We start from the raw sequence: 23,187 nt of genomic DNA, 5'->3' as shown, positions 1-23,187 counted from the left end.
GTGAGCAATGTCTTATTACAGCCCAGAGCTAAAAAGATGCTTTTGTTTCTTTACTGCTATCAGTGTCTCTCTGAGGGAGGAGGGCAGCTGGTGAAAAATCACATGGTGTGGCCATTGATATGTAGTCATTTACTGGGGTAATAACTTGGAAGGGTTGAACCTTTTTTTTGTTTTTCTCCTTTCATTTCATGTCTCTGGCCACCATGTGTGGGTGACACAGGAGTGTGAGAAAGTGTGTAGGTGTGACGGGATGCCTGATGAAGACTCAGTAAACCTCCCTGCAGTCACTCTCCCACTGACAAGAGACTGCATGCCTTTCGTGCCCCGTGGGAGCCAGTGGACCATCGCTGCTGCTGGCCCAGGGCAGGGCTCTATTCTCATCCTTAGGGTAGAGTCATATAGTATGTGCTTTGCCTTTGAAAAACAATTTTATCTTTCATCGTGAGTTGGGGCCGTTCGGAATCCTTCTGTTACAAGGAAATATCCTGTTTCAAATGGCAATTTTCTGTTATGGCCCTGAACAGATGCTGAGATTTGCTGCTCTGTCGTCCAAGAGGGTCTCTGGGTTCCCGGAGAGACCAGTATAAAAAGCGTTGGCTTTAAGTGCACTGCGGTAATAGAAGCCTTCTCTGTATGCCTAGTTCAGTACGGTAGCCACTAGCCACACGTGACTTCCAAGTGCTCAGAGTATAGCGAGTATCCCAGAAGAACTGAATTTTAAATTGTGCTGCATTTTAATGAGTTTAAACTTAAATAGCCCTGTCAGGCTAAGGGCTACTGTATTGGACAGTGTGGTTCCAGAGGAATGTTTCTTCTCATGGAAAACCCACTCCTCGGAGCCCCCAGGTTTATGTGAATCCATGAGTTCACAGACTCTTCCGACAGCTACCGAGGACCTCAGCAGGATCCATATCTCCTGTGGCTGAGGAGCACTGTCATGTTGTTGGACAGATCGGGGTCATGGCTTTGCCACCTTGGCCTTCGCTGCTTCCCAAGTGGTGAGATTTAAGTGGTATCCAGAAGGGGTCAGTGAGAAGGGCGTCCAAGAAAGGATGCATGTCAAAAAAAAAAAAAAAAAAAAAGAAGGGATGCATGCCTCCTGCACTGAGTGCTGCTCTGAGCTCTGGCCTTCTCCTGTCTGACGTCCTTGGGTGCCCCGCAGTGGCTGTGCAGGACAGCAAGACTGAGGGAGGTCATTTGCCACTTCCTACTCTTGGTGTTTACAGTTGTCCCCACGAGCATAGACACTTGAAGGTCAGTGGTTTCTTAGCATGTGACTACTTTGTGAGCTGTGTGAGAGATTTCTGGGGACAGTAACCACGGCAAGGCCAAATGAACTTCAGGGTGCTCCCACTTCCTGGGAATATAAATGTTTTCAGGAAATCTTTGCCAAATGGCAGGCAAGCAGGTGGGTGCACTAGCAGCATTCTCCAGAACCAGGAGGCTCCTGGGTTCAAGGTCAGAGAGCAGGTAGCTCACTTGTCCAAAGAGGAAGAAGTTGAAGGTTACTCTAGTGCAGATGGGAAAACAGTACAGGGACAAAGAACCTGGGCTCAGCCTTGTTCTTTTCCATCTCTAGGTGAAGGAAGAAAGATTTATGACATGCTGAACTTCAGTGGTTGAATGAGTGTTAATTATGAATGACATCTAATTCTTTCTCATTCTGAAATTTGATGTCCGTGTGGGTCCTGCCCCCCAAATTAAGTATCACCATTCAGCATATGGGGAAGTCATTTGTATTCTACATAGCAGAATCAGATGAATATTTGGTGGAGAGCAGCTTGCCTTGCATTTAGAATATAACTTTTCTAGGGAAGAAAGGGGTTAAAATGTCTGGTGCTGTCTATTACAGTGAAGAGCCCATAGAATCTGGTAGAAACATCATGCCCAGAAACAGCTCAGAGTAGGGAGGCTGGGGCCCGGCAGACATGGTTCTATGAAAGAGCCCTGTTTCACCACTGGTGGTCATTCCTCAAAGCCTTTTTTTTTTTTTTTTTTTTTTGTGAGAGAGAGAGCACATGAGCTGGAGGGGCTGCAGAGAGCGAGAGGGAGAGAGAGAAGCTTAGGCAGGTTCCATGCTCAGTGCATAACCCCCCATTCAGGGCTCAGTCCCACGACCCGGAGATCATGACCTGAATCAAAACCAAGAGTCAGACTCCCAATCAACTGCACCAGGTGCCCCTTCAAAGCTATGTTTATTCGTGCCAGGATAGCCAGGCATGAGAAAGCCACGCAGGGCTTTTCAAGAACAGGTAATCATCCTTGACAGCCTTGGCTTCCTCTGCTTTGCACATCTTTGTTGACACCTGGGGTTTGAACTGATCTGGTTTGGGTATGTGTGGGTTTTTCTGTGGGCTCTGTATTTCCAGAATATGTTTTTAAGTATTATGATCAAATTTTATGTTGATTGGGGAGGGTAGTGATTTATTATAAAAGCCTCAGACTTTTCCCATATAAAAAGTGTTCTTAATTTCCCCACTGAAAAGTTTAAGGTAAAAGAAGTCATAAATATAGCATGAATACTATTTCAGGAACACAAAATACAGCTATTTTGAAAACAATGCGTTTGGGACAATGTCTTTGAAGGTGAACATCCAAAAGGCTTAACTGTTCTTTCTTTTTCTTTCCTGTCCTCTTTCTGGTGTGTGACCATGTGGAATCTGAATGCAAACAGGCTTATGTTTAGTGGTAAAGGGGTCAAACAACTCAGACTTACAAAACAAAAACTTGATCATCATCTTTGGCTCTAGCTATGTCAAGGATGTTGGTTTGTGTGAATCATTTTAGACAGGTGTGTCCTTGGGGCCTCAGATGGTCCATTGGCTCTTAGGAATCATTTCAGATGAGCTTGTCCTTGGTTGAAAACTGCTGGATTTAGAGTTCTAGAGACTCTTCCCCATTCCAGTGAAAGACTTTTACTGGATCTTTCAGTGGCATGGAGTTGAAGGACATAAATATTGTTTCATGTGGTTAGATGGACCCACTCTTTTCTGGTGTGTTTTAGAAGTCTAGAGGATTTTTTTCTTGTTTCTTTAGGGTTTTCTTTGAAACTCCAGATTGGGGTAGTCCTAGAATTGGAGGCTGCAGGCCCTGGTGTGTTATCTGTCTCACGGGGAGGCTGGACAGATATGGAGCCCAGATATCCGAGCCCCTGGGACTAGGCGCCGGTGTTCCGTTGGGAAGGGGCTCTGCCTTGTGTATTATGCTGTACTAAGAAGTAGGTCAATGTCCCCTAAATTTGTGATTCCTCCTAAATGATGTTATACCCTTCCTTTTCATTGGAAAGCAAAAACATCCTGGGAGCCACAGGCACAGTCCCTTCCCTGCCCTTCCTGAGAGGTGGGCTGTGCTGTTTGCTTTTCTCCCTCTGTCCATTCAGGATGCCCTCATGAGTAGGCCCTCTCACTCCATCCCCCTCTCACCTCCCACCCTCGGGTCCTCCTCTCAAATATTCTACCTGTCCTTTAACTTGACAGAGAAGGTTTTTTTCTTCCTGTGGATTCCCAGAGCACTTTGTGTCTCTAGGTTTGCGTTAGAACTCTTTGTAAGCAGGGGTTGTCTTCATCTACAGAAAATTTGTAAGCTCCCTACCAGGAAAACAGTACCCTTACCTGTCTTTGTAAACCCTACCGCACTCTGCCCCACAGAGGGCATTCTAAACAAGTGTTTGCTGAACAACTAAATGAACTGTTCGACACTTCCGTGTGCATTCTTCTGCCAGGTGCAGTGGAAGATGTATCAAAGAATGATGCGGTCTCCACCCATGGCACTTGTGAATAACGAAGCACCCCTAAATCTGGGTGTTTCTCTACTGCTGTGGAGCAAACCACCCTGAACTTCATGGTGTGGGACAACAGCTGCTGTGCCCATAGTTCTACAGGCAAGGATTCTGGGCAGGACACGCTGGAATGACTCCACAAAGCTGGCGTCTCAGCTGGGAGAGACCTGAATGGTTCAAGGCCATGGCCAAGCTTCTTCATTCACATTTCTGGCACCTGGACACGGGGATGGCTGGAAGGCTGGGCGTAGCTGGGCCTGGCACCTCCAGCGTGATCATCTATGTGCTGAGGGGGAACATGTTTCTTACTCAGCCATTGACCTCTTCCAGAGCAAGCATCCCCAAGAGCACTAGGTGGAAACCACGTGGCTTTTTCTGAGCTAAGCCAGAAGTCACATAGCATCCCTCCCATTGTGTTCTATTGGTTACAATGAGTCCTGAGACCCATCTAGTTTCAGAAGGAGGAGGGTTAGACTATGCCTTTTGATGGGGGAGGTATCAAGGTCATCTAGGCAAAGAACATGTGGGGTGGGAGATCTTTGGCAGCCATCTTTGGAAAATACAAGTAAATGCCCAGATCAGTGACACCAGCAGTATTTTTATTATTACTAGATGACAGAGAGGCCCTTGGGGAAAATGTCTAACTGTCTTGGAGGATGAGATATTGGGATTCACCTTGAATTTTATTTTTTTTTAGAATATATTTATTTATTAGACAGAGATCACAAGTAGGCAGAGAGGCAGGCAGAGGGGGGGGGGAGACAGACTTCCCACTGAGGAGAGAGCTCAGTGTGGGGCTCGATCCCAGGACCCTGAGATCATGACCTGAGCTCAAGGCATAGGCTTAACCTTAGCACTGAGCCACTCAGGCGCTCCTCACGTTGAATTTTAGACAAGGAAGAGGAAGGGGTCCACGGCAAGGTTCATAAGTAGGGATGAGGAGTCTTGTTTAGTAGGAAAAGAGGTAGAGGCCTAGACTGATTGGCTGAGTTGAGGGGCCTATTATGTCTCCTAAATTAGATTTTACATTTGTTCCCAGCTTTACTAAGATGTAATTGACACATAACACCCTGTAAATTTAAGGTGTGCAGTGTGATAATTACATGACATTTATATATTGGGAACCAGTTACCACAGTAAGGTTAGCGGTCATATCCACCACCTCATCAACAGAGTTCCAATTTATTTTTCTTTGTCAGGTGAGACATTTAAGATCAACTCTCTTTGTAAGATTCAAGTATATACTACAGTGTTGCTAACTATAGTCGCCACACTATACATTATTAGATCCCTAGAACTTACCCATCTGATAACTGGAGGTTTGTCTCCATTGACCACCTCTACCCCACTACCCATAACCCCTACCTCTGGCAACCACCGCTCTACTTTCCACATACAAGTGAGATCATACTGTATTTGTCTGTCTCTGACTTACTTCACTTAGCATAATGCCCTCAGGGTTCATTCATGTCATCATAGATGGCAGGATTTCCTTCTCTCTTATGTTTTCATGACTGAATAGCATTCGTTTGTGTGTGTGTGTATATCTCACATCATTTTAATCCACTCATCAGTTGACAGTCACTTTGGTTGTTTCCAGGTCTTGGCTATTGTAAATAATGTTGCCATGAACATGGGGTGCAGATATCTCATTAAGATAGAGATTTCATTTCCTTTGGTTATATACCTGGAACTCGGTTTGCTGAATCATGAGGTAATTTCAGTTTTAATCTGAGGCGCCTCCGTACTGTTCTCCATAGTAGCTGTACCAACTCACATTCCCCCTAATGGTGCACAAGGGTTCCCCTTTCTCCATAGCCTCCATAATGACTGTTTCATTATCTCTTGTGGGTTTTTTAAATAGTAACTATTTTAACAGCTGTGAGGTGCTGTCTCATGGTTTTGATTTAAATTTCTCTGATGATTAGTGATTTTGAGTACCTTTTCATGCACCCATTGGTCCTTTGTGTGTTTTCTTTGGAAAAATGTCTATTCCTTTGACCATTTTTTTTTTTTTTAATGAATCACTGGATTTTGTTTTGTTTTGTTTTGTTATTGTTTGCTGCTGAGCTGTATGAGTTCCTTATATATTTTTGATATTAACTCCTTATATATCTTTGATATTAATGTCAGATACATGGTTTGCAAATATTTTCTGCCATTCTGTAGATTGCCCTTTTATTTCATCTATCATTCCTTTAGTTTGATATCGTCACACTTATTTTTGCTTTTATTGCATATACTTTTGGAGTTACATCCAAAGAAATCCTTTCCAAGTCCAAAGTCAAGGAAATTTTCAGAGCTTCATAGCTGCAGGTCTTCCATTTAAGTCTTTAACCTACTTTGAGTTCATTTCTTTTTGAGTGGTGTGGGATAGGGATCCATTTCATTCTTTTGCATGTGGTTATCCTGTTTTCCCAGCACCACTTATTGAAGAGACTTTTTTCCCCATTGAGTATTCGTGTTTCCCTTGTCAAATATTGACCGTATATTCATGGGTTTGTTTCTGATCTCAGTTTTGTTACATTGGTCTGTGTGTCTACTTTGATGCAAGTGTGAGACTGTTTTTGTTACTAGTGCTTTGAAATCAGAAAGTGTGATTCCTCCAGCTTTGTTCTTTCTCAGGATTGTTTTGGGTATTTGGGGTCTTCTGTCATTTCAGACAGATTTAGTACTATTCTTTCTATCTTAGTGAAAAATACCATTGCAATTTTGATAGTGACTGCAATGAATCTATAGATTGCTTTGGACAGTATGCACAGTTTAACAATATTAATTCTCCCAATCCATGAACACAGGGTATCTTTTATTTATTTGTGTCATCTTCAGTTTCTTTCATTGATGTCTTACAAATCTTTCACTTCCTTGTTAAATTTATTCCCAAGTATTGTTTCTGTTGTTATTGCAAATGGGATTGTTTGCCTTATTTCTTTTTCAGATAGCTTTGAAATTTTTGAGGGGCAGGGCTATAAAACAATATTTATCCAGGAAGTTGAGGTTTATTTTTCATTCTCTATTTAATTAAAACTCATGGGTCAGAGGTTCCTGAGTGACTCAGTTGGGCATCTACCTCTTGATTTTGGCTCAGGTTGTGATCTCATGGTCATGGGATTGACCCCCATGTTGGGCTCCATACCAGGTGTGGAGCCTTCTTGAGGTTCTTTCTCTCCCTCTACGCCTGCCCACCCTTCTCTTAAAAAACAAAAACAAAAACACCCCTAATAGGTAATCTTAAATTTGTACAAAATTTCCATCTAAGGACCAGGTGGGAAAGGAAAAGAGGCTTATCCAAATAGAAAGGGAAGAAATGAGAACACATGACAAATAATCTAGAAATCCAGAAATTCAGTGTTTTCTGCTGTGGTTCCTGACAACTTTAACAGTTTCCTGAGATCATATCCATAAGCTCTGAAATGACACATATTTGTCTAAGCCTGAGTTTCACTATTTGAGGAAAAATCATACCTATAGGGAGGTTATACCAGGTAACCTACAAAAGTGTGTGGCTCAGTCCTGGGTGTCAGTGTCAGTTGAGCTCAAATGTGACAGGTGCCAGTGCTGAAGGGACCAAAGTGAAAGGAGCGTCCCTTTGCCAGTGTTCAAACCCTTCCCCATGAGTAAGAAGCCAGTGTCTGTTTTCTTTATTACTGGGTTGGGATCCCACAGTATCCAGGAAACCTAAGAGAGCCAACAAAGAGGTGTAATAAGTGGTCTTTATTAAGTGGTTTAATAAGGTTTTTGTGAATCGGTGTAACGTGCTTCTTTTGAACTTAAAGATATTTAGAGTAGCCAAGGTTAAGAAGGAGCGACGTTTGAAAAGAGAAAGGCAGTAAAGAGGTGTGAGGGACATAAACACTGAAAGAAAGTAATGGTAGAGCAAAGCAAAGAAGCTTCAGGTGAATGTTGGTAAGATGTCTCCTATATTGTACATTAACTGTAGTTGTTAGATTGATCTGTTGAATCCAGCTGCCTTTCTCTGGAAAGATGATCTCAGATTCACCAATGCCTTCCTTTTTGGATAAGTGTCCATGTCTGTACTCATACACCTCAACAAATGTTTGAGTATCTGCTCTGTCCCTTGCAATGGGACATGCTGAGATGAATGCAACATGGCCCCTCTCCCAGAAAGTTGGTTTGGGAGGTGGGGGATATGTCACCAGTAAATGCCATGTGTTGCTTTAGATATATCTCAGGAGGACAAGGGACAATGGAGGCAGGAGAAGTGAGCCATGCCCTGGGTGAGTCAGGGAAAGTGAGCTCCAGGAGGAAGAGACTCAACTATAAGGAGTGCCTGGGGGGGTCAAGAAAGATGGGAACAGAGAGAGGCTGTCCAGTGGATCTAGCAACATGGCCGCTGTTGGTGATCTTGACCAAACCAATGGAAACGGAGAGGCAAGGAGAATGGAATAGACCAAAGAGCACACAAGTTTTGATGAAATTCACTGGAATTTTAATGACCTCATTTTATTACAGTCTGGAGGAGAGCTACTTTCTTCACTTGCTAAGCTGCAAATCATTCAGAGAAATTGTGCTGGTTCAGTTAGCCCCCAAGCTGAGCAGATAGGCCCACTGTGGTTTAAGCAGCTTGGAAATCTTGTGGGGTCGGTGTGTTGACTCTCTCCTTCATTTTAGTCACGGGTCAGGATTTTCACACACCACCAAGGCCTACGGCAAGCTTCTCAGCTTTCTAGATACCCTCTTAGGGCTCATGAAGCAGCAGGCCTGCCCTGGGAAGGTCAGGATTCCTTTTGTAAAAGCAGTGAACACCACGTGTAGCCCGGAGAGCACACTCACTCTCCTGTTCCCCTCCTATGGGCTCACACAGGGAAACAGATGCTTTCATATAACTCTCAGCATCGAAGCAGATTTGCTCTCCTCTGGCCCGGAATATCTGTCCAGGACGGAATTCTTAAAACCCCAGGGGCCCTGGTATGATTTTGAGCCCAGACCTTGAACCTGTCATAAAATGTAATGGACAGTATGTTTTTAACTGCTGAAACCAGGGAGTTCATATAACCTATGAAGACTGAAACAACAGAACGCTTCTTTCTGTAGTTTTTGAAGCATATTTGGAAGCACTTCAGAAACCACAAGATGGTCCCTCTCGTTGTATCATTTACCGTTAAGACAAAAGTTCTTGACCGTTTTGGTACGTGGACCCCTGTGGCAGTTGGGAGAAGATTTTTTTTAAGAACAACGTTTTTAAGGAAATCCAGTAAAATACATAGAACTTTTTAAAATATGTAGATTTATATTGAAATTCAGCTATCAGTGTTAAAAAGAAAACCCATATTGGTAATATTATTACTTTTTATTAATACATTAAGTAATGAGCTCTGACAATTTTGAAGTATTGATGAGCAGGAACAATATTTCAAGGCATCTCTAACTGCAGGATAATGTGAAAACATCTCAGATTTCTATTCCTGACCGAGCCATAAGTCTTTGTAATACTTCAGTGGTTCACTGCCTACATTTATAATGAAAGGAAATGCTAAATTTCAGTGAGAGGCTAATAAAAGTGAAGATGTAATTTTTTCTTCACCATCCAAGTTCACAGACCCCTGAATTCTCTTCTAGGTTTAGAACCTCTGGTTTAAGATGTAATTTTGGTCACAAGTGAAAAAACAAACAGTCCTACAGTTTGCATGACATTCATCATCACTCTTCAGGGGCTCATTATTAACTTTGTGGATGCTCCAAGCCCCAGTTCTTAGATTAATTTGGTTGCTCTTTTGCCACTCTGCCCTTTGTAAAACTCAGAACCCTGTGCCCTGGAGAAAAAGGTGCTTTGTGAACAGCTCTAAGAAGGAAGGAAAGAAGGAAGGGGGGAGAGAGAGAAAAGGAAGGAAGGAAAAGAAAAAGAAAAGGAAAGAAAGATAGGGAGGGAGGGAGGAAGAAAAAAAAAGAAAGAAGAAAGAGAAAGGAAGAAAGAAAGGAAGAAGGGAAGAAAGTAAGTAAGTAAGTAAGTTAGTTTGCCTTGAGGAAGCCTGGGGCTGGTCTACATCTTTAATCCACCTCCTAAGCCCCAAGACTTACTCACAGGGTGCTAGTTCTGCCCCTTTTGAGAATAACGAAGGAGGGCACGGGGAAACTCTGAGTTGAAAGTAGGGGACATAAGGGTCAACACGGCAGCCTGTGTGGAACCCCACACTCAGCGGACAGGTGTCCTGGATCTGCTTGTGTTCTGGTCAGACGTGAGCTCGGGGTCACCATGCTATTGCATCTAGCTTCTCTCATCTCTTTAGGGGTATTTCAGCCAACAGATTCAACATGGGATTTGTTAGGTGTGGTGTCTCACATCCGCTTCCCCAGAAGTGGAATCTGGGGGAGGGGGCCTTCTGCCTGTGATTGACAGTGGGAGGAGGAGGGCTCTAGAAATGAGAGAGACAGATGAGGGCAGGGACATGTTGGGTTAAGGATGTGGTCACTGGAGATCTGGCGCCATGAGGGAGCCCTGGAGTCCAAATCGTACCACAGACTTCCTCCATCCAGAGGCCCACAGGATGGGCTGTTTGACCTCTGCATCAGCCAATCAGGGGTGAAGGGCACATTTTAGTTTTCTGTGATACATAGAAAGTTACAGACTGAGCAGCTGAAAACAACACCCATTTATCTCACAGTTTCCGTGGGTCAGGAACTAGGCCCCCGTCAACCTGGGTCCCCTGGCCCAGGGCCTCAAAGCTACAATCCGGGTTGTCAGCCAGGTCTTGTCCGAGGCTTGGTGTCTTCTTCCAGGCCCTCGTGGTTGGCAGTAGACTCCATTTCTTTGCAGCTTAGAGGGCCACGGTGGCTTGCTTCTTCAAGGTTGGCAAGAAGATACTCTTTCCTGAGTCCAGTCTCTTAGCACAGAGAAAACCTAAGCCTGCCTATAAAGGATTTACCTGAGTTGAGCCCCACCCTCCAGGCAATCTCCCCATTGAGGAACTCAAATTCAGTGGATTTGGGACCTTGCTGATATCTGCAAAATCCCTTCAACGTTGCTGTATAATGTAACGTAATCATGAGGGTAACAGACGTCACAGTTACAGTCCTTCCCCATACTCGGCGGGGGGTGGTTCATACAAGAGCAGGAGTCATTGGGGGGCACCTTAGAATTCTGCCTGTCACAGAGCCTCATGTGGCAGGCATCTCCAGAGAAGATGGCTCCCCTCAGCCGGAGGCCATCTCTGAAGAAGGTTGTGGGTGGGAGCTGGTGGTAGCTCATGCTTGGAGCAGCTTGGGATGGGGGTGCTCCAGCTGGTAAAGGCTATTGGGGGCGGCAATAATGGCATCCACTATGTATGAGAATCTCCTGACATCTGTGGTGGATGGAATGGAAACTGCTCGCCTCAGTAGTCCAGCTTTAATGGTGAACATGTGTTGCCATGTGGGGATGCAGAATCCCTTTTGATAGGATACTTAAAACCGTGATTTTTTTTTTTTTTTTAAGCACTGCCAGGCCCAACTGAACACCTACTCCTTTTTATAATATTTTATAACGTCACTATAATCATTACATGAAAACAGGTCAAAGCTGATGTAGGATGAGCTGCCTTGGGAGTCTGATTCCTGCCCCTTGTGCAACCTTGATCTCACAGTCTGGCAGTAGAGACAGATTCGAGGGTTAATGATCACATTGTGCACCCAGCACTGGTCACGCAGGCCAGAGCGCGAACAAGGAGGAATTTGCCCCCTGCAGACCAGCATCCCCTGGGAGCTCACAAGGCAGGACTGGTCACTTTCGAGACCATTCCCAGTTCTCAGAATGCTGCCTTGTCTGCCACACTTCCCTCCTGGCAAGAGGCTGGGATCTGCAGGGTCCACAGAGCTGTGGGAGGAATTCCTCCTGACCGCGGTTCCAGGATTTCTCTGGCCAGAGCCCCTCTCTCTTCTCTGACTCTGCCACATTCATACTCCTTCCCCGAATCTAGGGGTGCAGAAGAAGGAGTGCTGGCCCTGTGATATCGGTGAGTCTTTTCACTTCTTGGCTCTGCATGTTCTCATCTTGTTCATGAAGGAGGCATAGGGATTCCCCTTGGGAGTGGCACAGGGTTGAGGATAGATGTTGAGCAAGCAGGGACCACCTCTCCCTATATCCAAGTCTACACTTTATGCATTGTGTGTATATATAGAAGTATGTCCGCTGCCACAACTGTTTGTAACCCTGAGTGACTGTGTAGGTCAGGTTCCAGGATAAAGAGCTTGAGATAGGGATTTATTAGCATAGGATTTTTTGAGGGGGGCTCTCAGGAAAGAGCAATGAAGAGAGTAGGAGAGGGTTGGAGGTGGAGGGCGGGGTTGTCCCTGTTGGAGACTAGCCTCAGGCTGATCCTGCAGTGAAGCTCTGGGGCATGAAGCACACCACAAAGGTGTCCTACCATTTAGCAAGGAGTCTCCCCTTTAATGCCCCTGTCGCAGTTGGCCATTGCCAGTGAGGAGTGGGCTCACTTTTAACCAAGGACGTTTCTCTGTAAGATTAGCTGTGAGCTCATGACAGCTGAGGTGCAGCTGGGAGATGGGCACACCAGCCCTGTAAAAAGTCCGGTCCTCCTCCCTTTCCATCCCTAGTCAGTCTGTTAGGTCACCTCCATGGCTCTTATCCTAAGGCTGGTTTACAAAATTCGTGACAGTCCCTATTGCCCACAGAACTTGAAAGGCCTTCACCTCTCTGCTAGCTTCTATACCCTGGTTCTAGCCTAGTTTCCCTTACTGTCTGCAGCACTCCCCTGTGATCACCCTGTGATCTTGCCCCATAGTCCCTTCTCAGGTGGTGCAAATGGTGACAGTGATGATGGTGATGATGATAATGCAGGGGGCCCTGGCTTTCACGGGGTACCAGGAGCTCTCCATGGTGCTCAACATGTGTGGTGTCCAGTCTTCACAACAACCAGGCAGAGTCGACCGAGTCAACCCATCTTATATCTGTGAAGACAAGTTCAGAGAGAGGAAGTAACCAATGTCACACAGCCTGTGAGAGATGGAGCTGGGACTCCTCTGGACCCAGGACCATCTTATTTTGAAGTTGTTGCTTTCCACCTGTCTGTTGCCTCTGTTCCTCAGCCCCACAGTGGTCTATTAGACTTCCAGATTAACTGCATTGGCTGATATGACAGCCCTCATACCCATTCCCCTATCAGCCTGCTGAACTTCTACTTCTTCTTCCTGGATCCCCACCTCTCCACGGGCTCTTGATACTCCCACCCACACCACATTCAAGGTTCCAAGTGATTCCTCTCATCGGGTTCCCACAGTTCTAGAGCGGGTGCCTTCCCCTCTGCGTCATGGCTTTTTGCTCTCACACTCCTGCCTGCCCCCTTTCTGCTTCCCTATGCCTGACATGATTTCTGGCACAGGCACACAGCAACAAAAGGTTGGCTAGGACCACCCAGCTGCAGTTCCTCAGTAGGGTCAGCCACAGTGTCTTTGCACTCACCCTTCCACCTTCCTCCCACACTCACCTGTCATCCCTGAGCACCATGTCCTGCCTACTGCTGCCACATGCTTGTCATGCTTGTGAAGAGCGTGCTCGGTCTTGTCCAAGAGATGCGACGAGCTCAAGGTAGAGCTGACATCCGGTTCCTACAGCCACACTTACCTTCCATGACTTCCACCCCAGAACTAGTGCCATATTTCCTCCCTTCCTACATTGCTAACAATGTAATGACAGCTTTTCAGGCAGGAGTTGAGATGAGAAACAGTCTCATGATAAATTATTATTCAACGCTACGATGTATCCCAGCTTCAGAAACTTTAAATGGGAGGTACAGGGAAATCTTGAGAATCAAGCAAAGATAAGAGTAGACTACAGAAAATAGTCAAGTGCCAGACTGGGTCCTGAAGAAACTGGGGTTCAGTGGGCAGGGGTCTGGGTGGCTGGAAGGCTGGCATCCTCGAGGAAAATTTCACAGAAGGAACAGCATTGACCTGAGCCTTGAAGGATAGAATCCTATGTTGTAAGAAGAAGAACATTCCAGATGTAGGAACAGCATGAGTGGGGACACAGGTGCTCTCAGCAGTGAGACCTGAGCAGATGCACTTGGCTCAGAGGCACCCCATCCTCACAAGGTTGCTCAGATGCACCCTGTCCTCACAAGGTTGCTCACAAGGTTAGCTCAAGATGCAGAGAGAGAAGATGGACATCCCAGGGTTTTCAACTGCCTGCTGACACAGGTGGGTCCCGTATCTGTCTCTGAGGAATTCCTCCCACAGCTCTGTGGACCCTGCAGATCCCAGCCTCTTGCCAGGAGGGAAGTGTGGCAGACAAGGCAGCATTCTTGTCCCCATGTCTTCCTTATCTAGCAGGCAGAGACCACTGAGTGGAAGCACAAAGGCCAATTTTAACTCTGGCCATCCTGATGGGAGGACTGAGGCTGACATTCCAACCGGTTATAGGACTGATGGCTGAAATGATGTGGGAGAAGGGTAGTGGGGAGCAGAAAAACCTGCCTGGGTCAACTCTGCTCATTTTTGCTTTCATGTTTTTAGCATTTTCTTCTGTGTTAGTTTTTTATTCACCTATAAATATTTTTAAAAGCCACTGTGAGGGTTTGGGGATAGGAGACAGGAAGAGAGAATTAAGAGAAGAAGGGCAGGGCAGTAGATTAGAAGCCAAAATTTAGTTTTTCCCTAGGGAAATCACCATAGACTGGAAAATCTCCATGCTGGGCCAGTTTTGTCTGGTGTCATTTAGCTGACAAATCGTGTGTGTGATTATCTGTGATGTAATTAACATGTCTCTTTCCAAGGAACATTATACAAGGATGTGACATGCTCTTAGAAGATTGTTTCTAAGTGGTCAAAAGTTCTAGTCCCCCACTGGCCTGTTTTGGAATGGATGCAGAGAAAAAGAAGCAAAACACAAATTACAAAACATTCAAACATACAAATGAACTACATAAGTAACACCCGCCACCACATACGCACAGAAACACTCAAACACAAGAGCAAACCATATTCCGGATTTTGAGCTACACTTTTTTTAATCTTTAATGAGGAAAAAGCTTCAGTGGGTTATGTGATTTTCATACATAATGTATGCACATATGTCAGTTGAAGAGTCACTGATGGCTTCTTGAGCATGGATGTTTGCCAGAGAAGAATACAGACCAAACTAATAACAGTATCTATTTCCATAAGGTATTACATATGGAGTAATCTGTTTTCATAATTAAAATCTCTAATCTCATCAAGAAACTTTCAGAAACAAGACATAACCGAGTTCCTCACCACTTATTTCTACCCCTCATGACAGCGTTACAGGAATTCTTTGAATTCGGCTGTTTCTCAGAGCTCTGTCTAGTCAGTGTTTATAACTGAACTCATCCAGAGACGAAGCTTTGTCTCTTCCCAGCGTAAATCTCGTCTCATGAGACCCTTATAGTCGGTTGTGCTTTTTGTAAAGTTTTGCTTAAAAGTATTTCCAGGAATTTTCCCCTCAGGTTTAAGTTAAATTTTCATTTATTTTTTTTAATTTATAGGACTCTAAATGAAATCACACTTGGCCTCCGTTTTTTCTCTTGTAAAATGAGAAATCGGTTCTTGCTACATGTGGAGTTCATAATAATTCATTTTGTAATAGGGCAGGGTTTTTTTTTTTTAACAGATTCTCAAATTTGCCATTTCAAAAATTATGGTAAAAATAAGAGACACTATTTATTGCTCACCAACAGTGTGTGAATCAAGGTGCTAGGTTTTTGCATATTTATCAAGACCATCCTATCACTATAAATACATTATCCCTCTCATTGTGGTCTCTGACACTTCTGAATAATCCATCCTTTTTCATCTCCATGCTTCAATCCAGATATTTCCAGCTGGATATTTTCTGGTGACTTACTTCTGGGTTGCCGGTCTTCTGCTGTGTCCAGTGTGCCTTCCTAGAACTTCTTTGGTCTTGACCACCATTGTCTGCTGGGTTTCTGCATCTCTCAGCCCCAGAATGCTGTGGAATCAGCAAGTGCCTGGGAGGGAAGATGACATGGGGTATCACCTTCCAGATGCCTCCCTTCTCTTTGGGATCTTGGCCCTCAAGACCAGGCAGCCTTAGTAGCCCTTAGCTTTAAGTTTTATCTTCTCAGACTCATGTGACTGCCAGAAAGTCGGCTCAGGCAGTGGCCTCTGAATCACTACTTCACATTCCGTTTCTTTGCTGTGCATGCCACACCACTTCCAAATCCACACATGGCTTAAGGGGCTTCGTGCCACTGCATGTTGGGGTCCCCTTGTTGTCCTTTCCTTTCTATTGGGACCCTAGACTCTGAAGTCCTGCCTCTCTTTGTAGTTCTTGAGTACCTTTAAACAGATATGGCCAGTGGGTAGGGGGTTGTCCAGCCCTGCTAGCTGTCATCTGTGTGGAGGGTAGCTCTACAGTGTTACTCTGTGGTTACTAGAAATATAAAATCCTCACCCTGCTTTTAAAAGAACCTTCCAGCTTCTGAGAATTTTAAACTGCCTGAACCGTTTAACGGCCATTGTGATCCTTATGGTCAGAGAGAGAAAGGAAAAAGCATTCCACTTTCAGGGTTTCTCATTCCTGGGCATACCTGAAGGGCCATCATGGGCAGAAGCAGAGCCCTGTGTAGGGAGAAGGAGGCAGAAAGAATCCAGGGAAGGTGGGGTGGGAGGAGAGATCACATGTTTGGAAAAAGAAAAAATACCAAGGCCTCTTTAAAAAACACTTAGAGGGTTTTTCCGAAACCAATTATCTGGCTTAATGCTAGCGGCTTATTTGCCGACCTTCTGTGTTATTTGCACATTTAAAGTGAGGCCAGCCCTTCCTGTTTTCATTTAGTTGACCCCGGCAGCTGCTTGTTAGCTGAGAAAGGTGAAAACCCTTCATTTCTTGGGGAAAAGCTACCCTGAGAGTTAGGTTTCTAAATCTCGAGGCTAGTTGAGGGTGCCCAGAGCACAGGACCCCACTTTCTTCAAGTCTTGAAGCCAGGGTTGGAATCAAATGTCCCTGGGGAGGTTTCCCCCACATGGTAATGCATGCCTTATACTGGCCAGGTAGGTGGGTTCTTGTGATTTGATACTAATTATACTCACCAATGAAAATTCTGTGATGACACAAATAAAGGAGACAGTGACTTTGAGGCCTTGGCCAACTGCTTAGACACCCTAGGCTAATGGGCAAAGCAGCCCTGGTGGTGTGGTGGGTGGCACCTGCCTGTCAGCGGGCCTCCCCTGCAGGATTTGAGTTACTTCTGTTTCATTTTCAGAGCAAGGTGATCAGATAGAAGGAAAAGCTGGAAGTACTCTCCATAAGGAATGGGAGTCCGTAGGAAGGCATGTTGCTCTGAGGCCCTCACTGCCTCTTGCCAGCAGACTCTGCAAGGCCCCACAGCCCTCCCTAGGGACCCCAAGAGAATGTCTTCGCATGTGAGATGAGCCGAGGAAGGAGGAGGTTGTAGTCCAAAGGAGGGCAAAGCCCATCCCTGAGATGTTTGGATGGGCTCATGGTATAGGCAGAGGACCTATGGTGAATCTGTACAAGCCAGTGCCAGGAAAGGATGACCTTAGACACTAGAGCCAGGGGTGCAGTTTTGTGGAATTCAAGAGGAAGCACTGAGGTTTAGGCCCAAATCAGTGTATTCAGGAAGATTCCTTGCAGAGTTAGAATCTGGAGCCAGGAAGGAGATTTCTGTGTCGTAACAAAGCTCCATGTGTCCACTCCTAAATTCAATGCATACCTGTCCTTTTCCTGCTACCATGATGTTGAGTGACATGTGTCCACTCACTCACACAAGCTGACCATCAGGCCGTCCTCCATAATTATTCATGGAAGAGAGGTCATCCCCATATCCCGTCCTCGAGTCCTACCACCATTTCCTCCTACGTCCCCTTCCCAGCCCTCCCCTTTGCCCCCATCACCACTGCTGTGTCCTGGCAAAGGCCTTCACAGTCTTTCCTCTGAAGCCCTATGGCGACCTCCTCCTATCCTACTTGTCCCCAGGCTTGCCCCCCATCAGTCTACTTCCATTCTATAGCAAGAGGGAGCTTTCTAGAACACAGCTTCCTCCAGCCTCCTCACTGGCCTCCCTGCCTCCCATCTCACCCCATCGGTGCAAGAAACCAGAGGGATTCTTCTCAAACACAGCCTCTAGCATCACCTTGCAGTTCTTACTTACCGTCCTTGTGATTTTTACTGTCCTCGCAGTTCTTCCCAGCTCACAGGATGCAGTCAGCACACCTGTGAGTCCCCCCTGAGATTCAGTCTCTGCTTCAGCCTCTTCTCTCCCTCGTCCTCCCCAGAAGCCCAACTTCCCCACCTTTGGGAATCACACGCAATCCACTGGACACACCATGCCCTCTCCATGCGGCTGGACCAGCCATGCTTCTGGCCTGCTCTTTGGCTGAGCCCAGGGCACCTCTGGGAAGCCTTCTAACCCTCTGTCTGAATCATATCTCCCTCATCTGAGTCTCCAGAGCCTCTTCTGTTCTGTATGTATTATACGAGATGGTCATTATGCTTACTGTTTCCCCGATGGTCTTTCATCTCTGTGTCCCTTAGATCCAGCACATGGCCTGGCATAAAGTAAGCACCCAATGAGTTTGAAATTGAGCATATATTAAGTTCCCTGTTAAACCTCAGCCACCGCAAATTCTGCCACCTGCCTGGGATGGGGCGAGGGGTGTTCTCTGTGTGAGCTCCTTCAGCTTTCAGAATCTGTAGATCTTTAGGGCGAAAGGGTAGATTCTTGCCTCTTGGTCTGCTGAATAAGTGTTCAATGTTAGAAGCTTCCATTCATAGTGGTGATTTTTTTTTTTTCTTAAAGCAGTAACATTTCAGTGATTACGGTCTGTGCCAGAAAGCTAAGCCTTCTCTCTCCTAAGGAGTTCCTCCACTAATTGCAGTGCTGATCTGAGGGAAGCTTTCAGAAAGGAAAAGGAAACCACGAAATGTTGCTGCTACTTTTCCTTCACAGCTCCGATAATACAAACCCAGCGTGGGCTGGGGTATGTCCTCTTGGGGGTGTTGGCACCTTTCAGAATGCCGTGCCCACCTCTGCCTCTGCCCACGGCTCTCAGTATGGTTTTGTTCCCTCCTGGCCAGAGCTATGGGCACATGTAATAAGAACTGTTCTTCCAAACATCTTAATTAAAACAGGTTCTTGCGATCAGTACCAGAGCACAGCATCTGCAAGCCTAGATGTCAGACTTCGTTACTCATCCCCAGTACAGTTTCCTTCCACAGTGAGCTTGGCTCGGATGGCCGCATGTTTAGGAACAGGGCTGGCGTGCCTGTCTGAAAACCAGTGCTCCCACCCTGCCCTGTATCTTCGTAAGTGAACAGGTGATTTTTGAGGCTGACGTCAGCACCTAAGGCAGTTAGGATAACCTTTGAATGGTATTTTATGGACTTAAGGGAAGGCAGTTTTGCTTCTGGTCCTACCACTTATTACTTGCTTTGGGGCGGAGTGCCATTTATTTGAGCTCCAAGCCTCTGTTGCCTCATCTGCAGGATGGGAGCAGTAGTCTACCAGCTCAGGTGGTGTGCAGATTAAGGAAAGTGAAGTCTTGGCCCAGTCTCTGGAATACTTGGGGCTGGTGGCCAGGAAATGATGAGTTACTTGTGTCTCCCCCACCTCCACATTCAACCTTTCCCCCAAGAATAAAAACATAGTAACTGCCTTACTTCACCATGAAGGATTTAAATGCAAAGCCTTAAGGTAGTCAACCCTAAAAAACAAAGCAAAACTAAACAGAACTCTGAAGCATGTATTTCTCAAGCCATAAAGATGGCTCTGGCTTTTATTCTCCATACCTCCAAAAGTCTTCAGATTCTGCTTATCAGAGTTAGCAAAGCAGAGGAGATCCATTTCCCAGGAGTGTGTTTTGCTCCAGGAAAGGATATAGGTGTTAAACATCTGTCCCTAAAATCCGGTCAAGAGAATTTTCTGGCAAGACTTCCCCGGCACTGTATTTTAGTTATGCTAAATGATTGAATCTATCCCCCGCTGCATGTTTTCCTGAACATGAAGCATCTCCTCGCCATTCAGGGCCCCGCCCCCAGAGTCATCTGTCCCCCATACTACACAGGTATGGCCACATATGGCTCCCCACGCCACAGCCCGCTGGCTTCGGTGTCCCCTCCTCTCCTGGGCTGCTGTGGGAGATTCCTCCTCTGCTCTCCATTGTCTCTGAGTATCTGCTCCACGGAACGACCCTACCCTTTTTCAGAGGCAACCATGTTAAAAACAGAGAGAAACAAAACAGAATAAAAACCCTCTTTAACTTTGTTTAGCCTGGGCTCTCCCCCTTCCACCCCCTCCCCCAAATTGTTTGATCACAGACCCTTTAATTTATTCCCCTTCCGGGGAACTGAGGTTCCTGGGCGCCATCTTGGAGAAGGCTGCTAATTTATTCGGGGGCGCGCCACTTATTTACTCATTGAGGCAGATGTGAGTGCAGACGTCGGGGGGGTGAGGGCATCCACTCTAACAGGTCGTCGTATGCTGGAGCTCTGTGTTCTGACCGAACCATCTCCACCTCCAGTGCACATGCAAAGTGAGGAAGACAAACCACAGCATGTCATGATTGCAATGTGCCCACTCCCGCTTAGACTGGACCGGTATCCAAAACCTAGCTGGCATGCCTGCCTGCGGAGAGGGGCGCTGGCTGTCGGGGAGGCCTGGGAGCAGGTTCCCCACGGTGCGCTGCTTGGGAACTTCAGAACTTTCTACTATTTTGAACACAGCTCTAACCTTTTCAAAATTCCACCAGACTTCACCCAGAGATGGTGTGACGTCCTCAGCTCCACTCCCAGCCCTGTGGTTGGCTTCTGGCCTCCTGCCCAGCTTCTCTCAGTCCCTGACGGGGCCGCCGTGCTCCTCTGCTGGCTCCCTTCCTGAGACAGGTGTGGAGCAGTGGGGACTTGGCTTATTCGTGTCACATCTCAGATGTGCCCCACTCCACTTGGAAGCCCACCTCTCACAGGGTGTGCTGGCTCTCTCAGCCTTGTGCCCTGAGGAATGTACCCTTGCAACTTCCTTTTCCTTTCCTGGATGATGGAGGATAAGAAGTCCTAGTTTGCGGGGCTGGGGCATGTTGCCTGTCTGTCCAGAACACCTGGCATGGTGGCTGGCATCTTGTAGGTGTTCGTTGCTGTTTGCCTTCTTCCCTTCCCCTCCCCTGCTCTCCTGTTGTGCTTAGCAACCTTTCATTCATTCCTTTGGGTCTTAAAGCCCTGGGGTTTCAGAAGAAAGAACATAAGGCCAGAAATAAGACTGTCAGTCTTGGCTCCACCGATCCCAAACCCCGGGAAGACAGTAGGCTCCTCAGTGTCACTCGATCTCCTGCTCCAGCACAAGAGCCGTATCCATCTTGATACAAAAGACCTTTGCTCCTCCAGACACCGGGAATGCGGAGGGTCAGCTTACCGTGTGAGCACAGATGTTCTCCCGCCCATCAGCTGGCTTAGAGGATTTGGAAGACGAGTAGGGTCATGTGTTCCATATGCTGAAGAGAAGATGATTAACGCCCCCCGCAGGGTAGAGTGGGGAGGCCCCAGCTCGTTATCCAGCTGACCTTGGACGAGATGTTCCCCGCTCTCTGCCTCAGTTACCTCAGCTAGGATAGGAGAGCAGTAAAGTCTTACCTCACAGGGGAGGCTGTGAGGCTGGCATGAGGCCATCTGTGTGGAAGGTCTTTGTAAACTGTGAAATGCTCTGAGTGCGTTGCCCAGCGCCAGCTGTTAATGCACGTGCCTGTTTCTTGTTGCAGCGGCGAGTGCAGGATGTCATCAGTCCCATTGTGTTTGAGGCCGCCTACAGCCTGGGTGAGCATGTGACTGGAGAGGAGAGGGAGCTGCCAGCTCTAACACCAGTGCTCCGCTGGAAGAAGGGACAGAAGATTGCCCAAAGGAATCAGGTCAGAACCTTGAGACTCCTGGCCGGGCCCAGGGTGGCAAGGTGTCTGTGGCGGAAGCTGTGGCCCTGGCTGTCTGGGCACACCCCCTCACTGCGCCTCTCTTTACTAATCTGCAAAATGGCAAAATGTGTGGTTTGGGGGGTTGCACCTAAGAACGACATAATTTAAACACATTGAGGCTATTCCCAAGCAGTTAAAAACTTATAACCCCTTGGAGGTCATGAACTGGCTACTGGGCCCCTCAACTTGACACCTGTTCCTAGATCATTTCCAGAGCTGAGATCACATAGTAGGCACTCACTAAATGTTTTCTTGGTGAGGGCATGAGTCAGGTGAAGAAGCAGGAACATCATCTTGTAGAACTGGTTGTTGGGTTAAAAATTTCTAACCCATGCATCCCTGGAGCCCATACAGGGCAAGTGCTGGTGAGCCACCAATCCTGACTGATGCTGATCAGGTTCTCAGGTGTGCTGCTGTGTAGGTGAGCTGCACAGCCATGTCAGATAGAGGCCCTCCCAGTAGGAGTGAGCCTGTGAGCTGATTCTGCCACAGTGCTGCCCGTCGGCCCTGAGCCATCCATGACACACACAGCACTGACTTCTGTCTTGGAAATAGGCAAAGACCCTGTGGTCCCCAATCTGTTTTCAGTCTTTCCTCAACACCCACGATCACCACAGATCCAGGACCTTGATGGCAGGGGTTGGGGGAATGGTCAGGCAAAACTGCTTTTTGGCTGAACTAGACTTCTGCACAGGATGGGAGCAAAGTCATGGAACCATCCACCAGCCCCACCCTCCTGCTGACCGCACTGAGCTTAGGGGAAACCTAGCACAGCAAGTGACCCAAGCCTTGCTGAGTAGACTTGTGAGCCAAACCACAGAGAAGGGTGTGAGGTTTGACATGTGCATCCAGAAGGTCGGTTAAGTGGTGAGATTTTTTTACCCAATTCTCTCCCAAAGTATCTCCCACATGGTCTTGGCATCAGGTTCCCTAGAAGCAGAGCCTGAGGCAGGGATTTGGTAGCACATGGGAGAAACCTAAGGAAGTGAGGAAAGTGGAAAGGACTGAGCAAGGATGTGGCCTCAGCTAGGCTAGTCCTATCTGAACTGGAGAATTCAATAACATAAATTATACCAAAGAGCTGTCTTCTTGAGGCAAGGGGGCTGACCTTTCGGGTCCCTTGTTAGTCAGCCATTGGCTGGCCATCCCATGTAGAAGAGGAGTGTAGGTCTCTTTGAAGGAGAGCTGCTTCAGCTTCAGATAGTTCTCTGAGAAAGAATGCAAATGTGAGCCATTTACTGCCTACACTCAACATCAGCAGGGAGAGAGGCCACAGTCGTGCAGGGATGTGGACAGGGCTCCCAGCACCTGCTACATGTATACACACAACCTACTGGCCATACTGACTTTTTACGTCCTTGTTTTTATTTTGAATGTGAACTTCTTTCAAAACACAGGTACCCTAGAAGGTGACTGGTATGTCCTGCTGGTTATTGACACTTGGAGTGGGCTGGGGCCTCAGTGGATGAGCCTGATCAAAGCCAAAGGTGCAGAGACAT

The 23,187-nt window shown here is 46.7% G+C and overlaps 1 protein-coding gene across 2 annotated transcripts in view; it reads left to right on the top strand.

The window, feature by feature from the left end:
• ITGA9 (integrin subunit alpha 9) overlaps positions 1-23,187 on the top strand; it is a 326,629-nt gene that overhangs the window by 145,323 nt on the left and 158,119 nt on the right. For both annotated transcript variants that reach the window (XM_059162100.1, XM_059162101.1), the window contains exon 16: positions 21,482-21,628. In XM_059162100.1, coding sequence (XP_059018083.1) covers positions 21,482-21,628 — 147 coding nt within the window. The remainder of the gene's footprint in view (positions 1-21,481; positions 21,629-23,187) is intronic.

The sequence above is a fragment of the Mustela lutreola genome, chromosome 2 (assembly GCF_030435805.1).
Source record: "Mustela lutreola isolate mMusLut2 chromosome 2, mMusLut2.pri, whole genome shotgun sequence".
NCBI classification, from domain to species: Eukaryota; Metazoa; Chordata; class Mammalia; order Carnivora; family Mustelidae; genus Mustela; species Mustela lutreola.
This window is presented reverse-complemented; position numbering and strand designations above follow the sequence as displayed.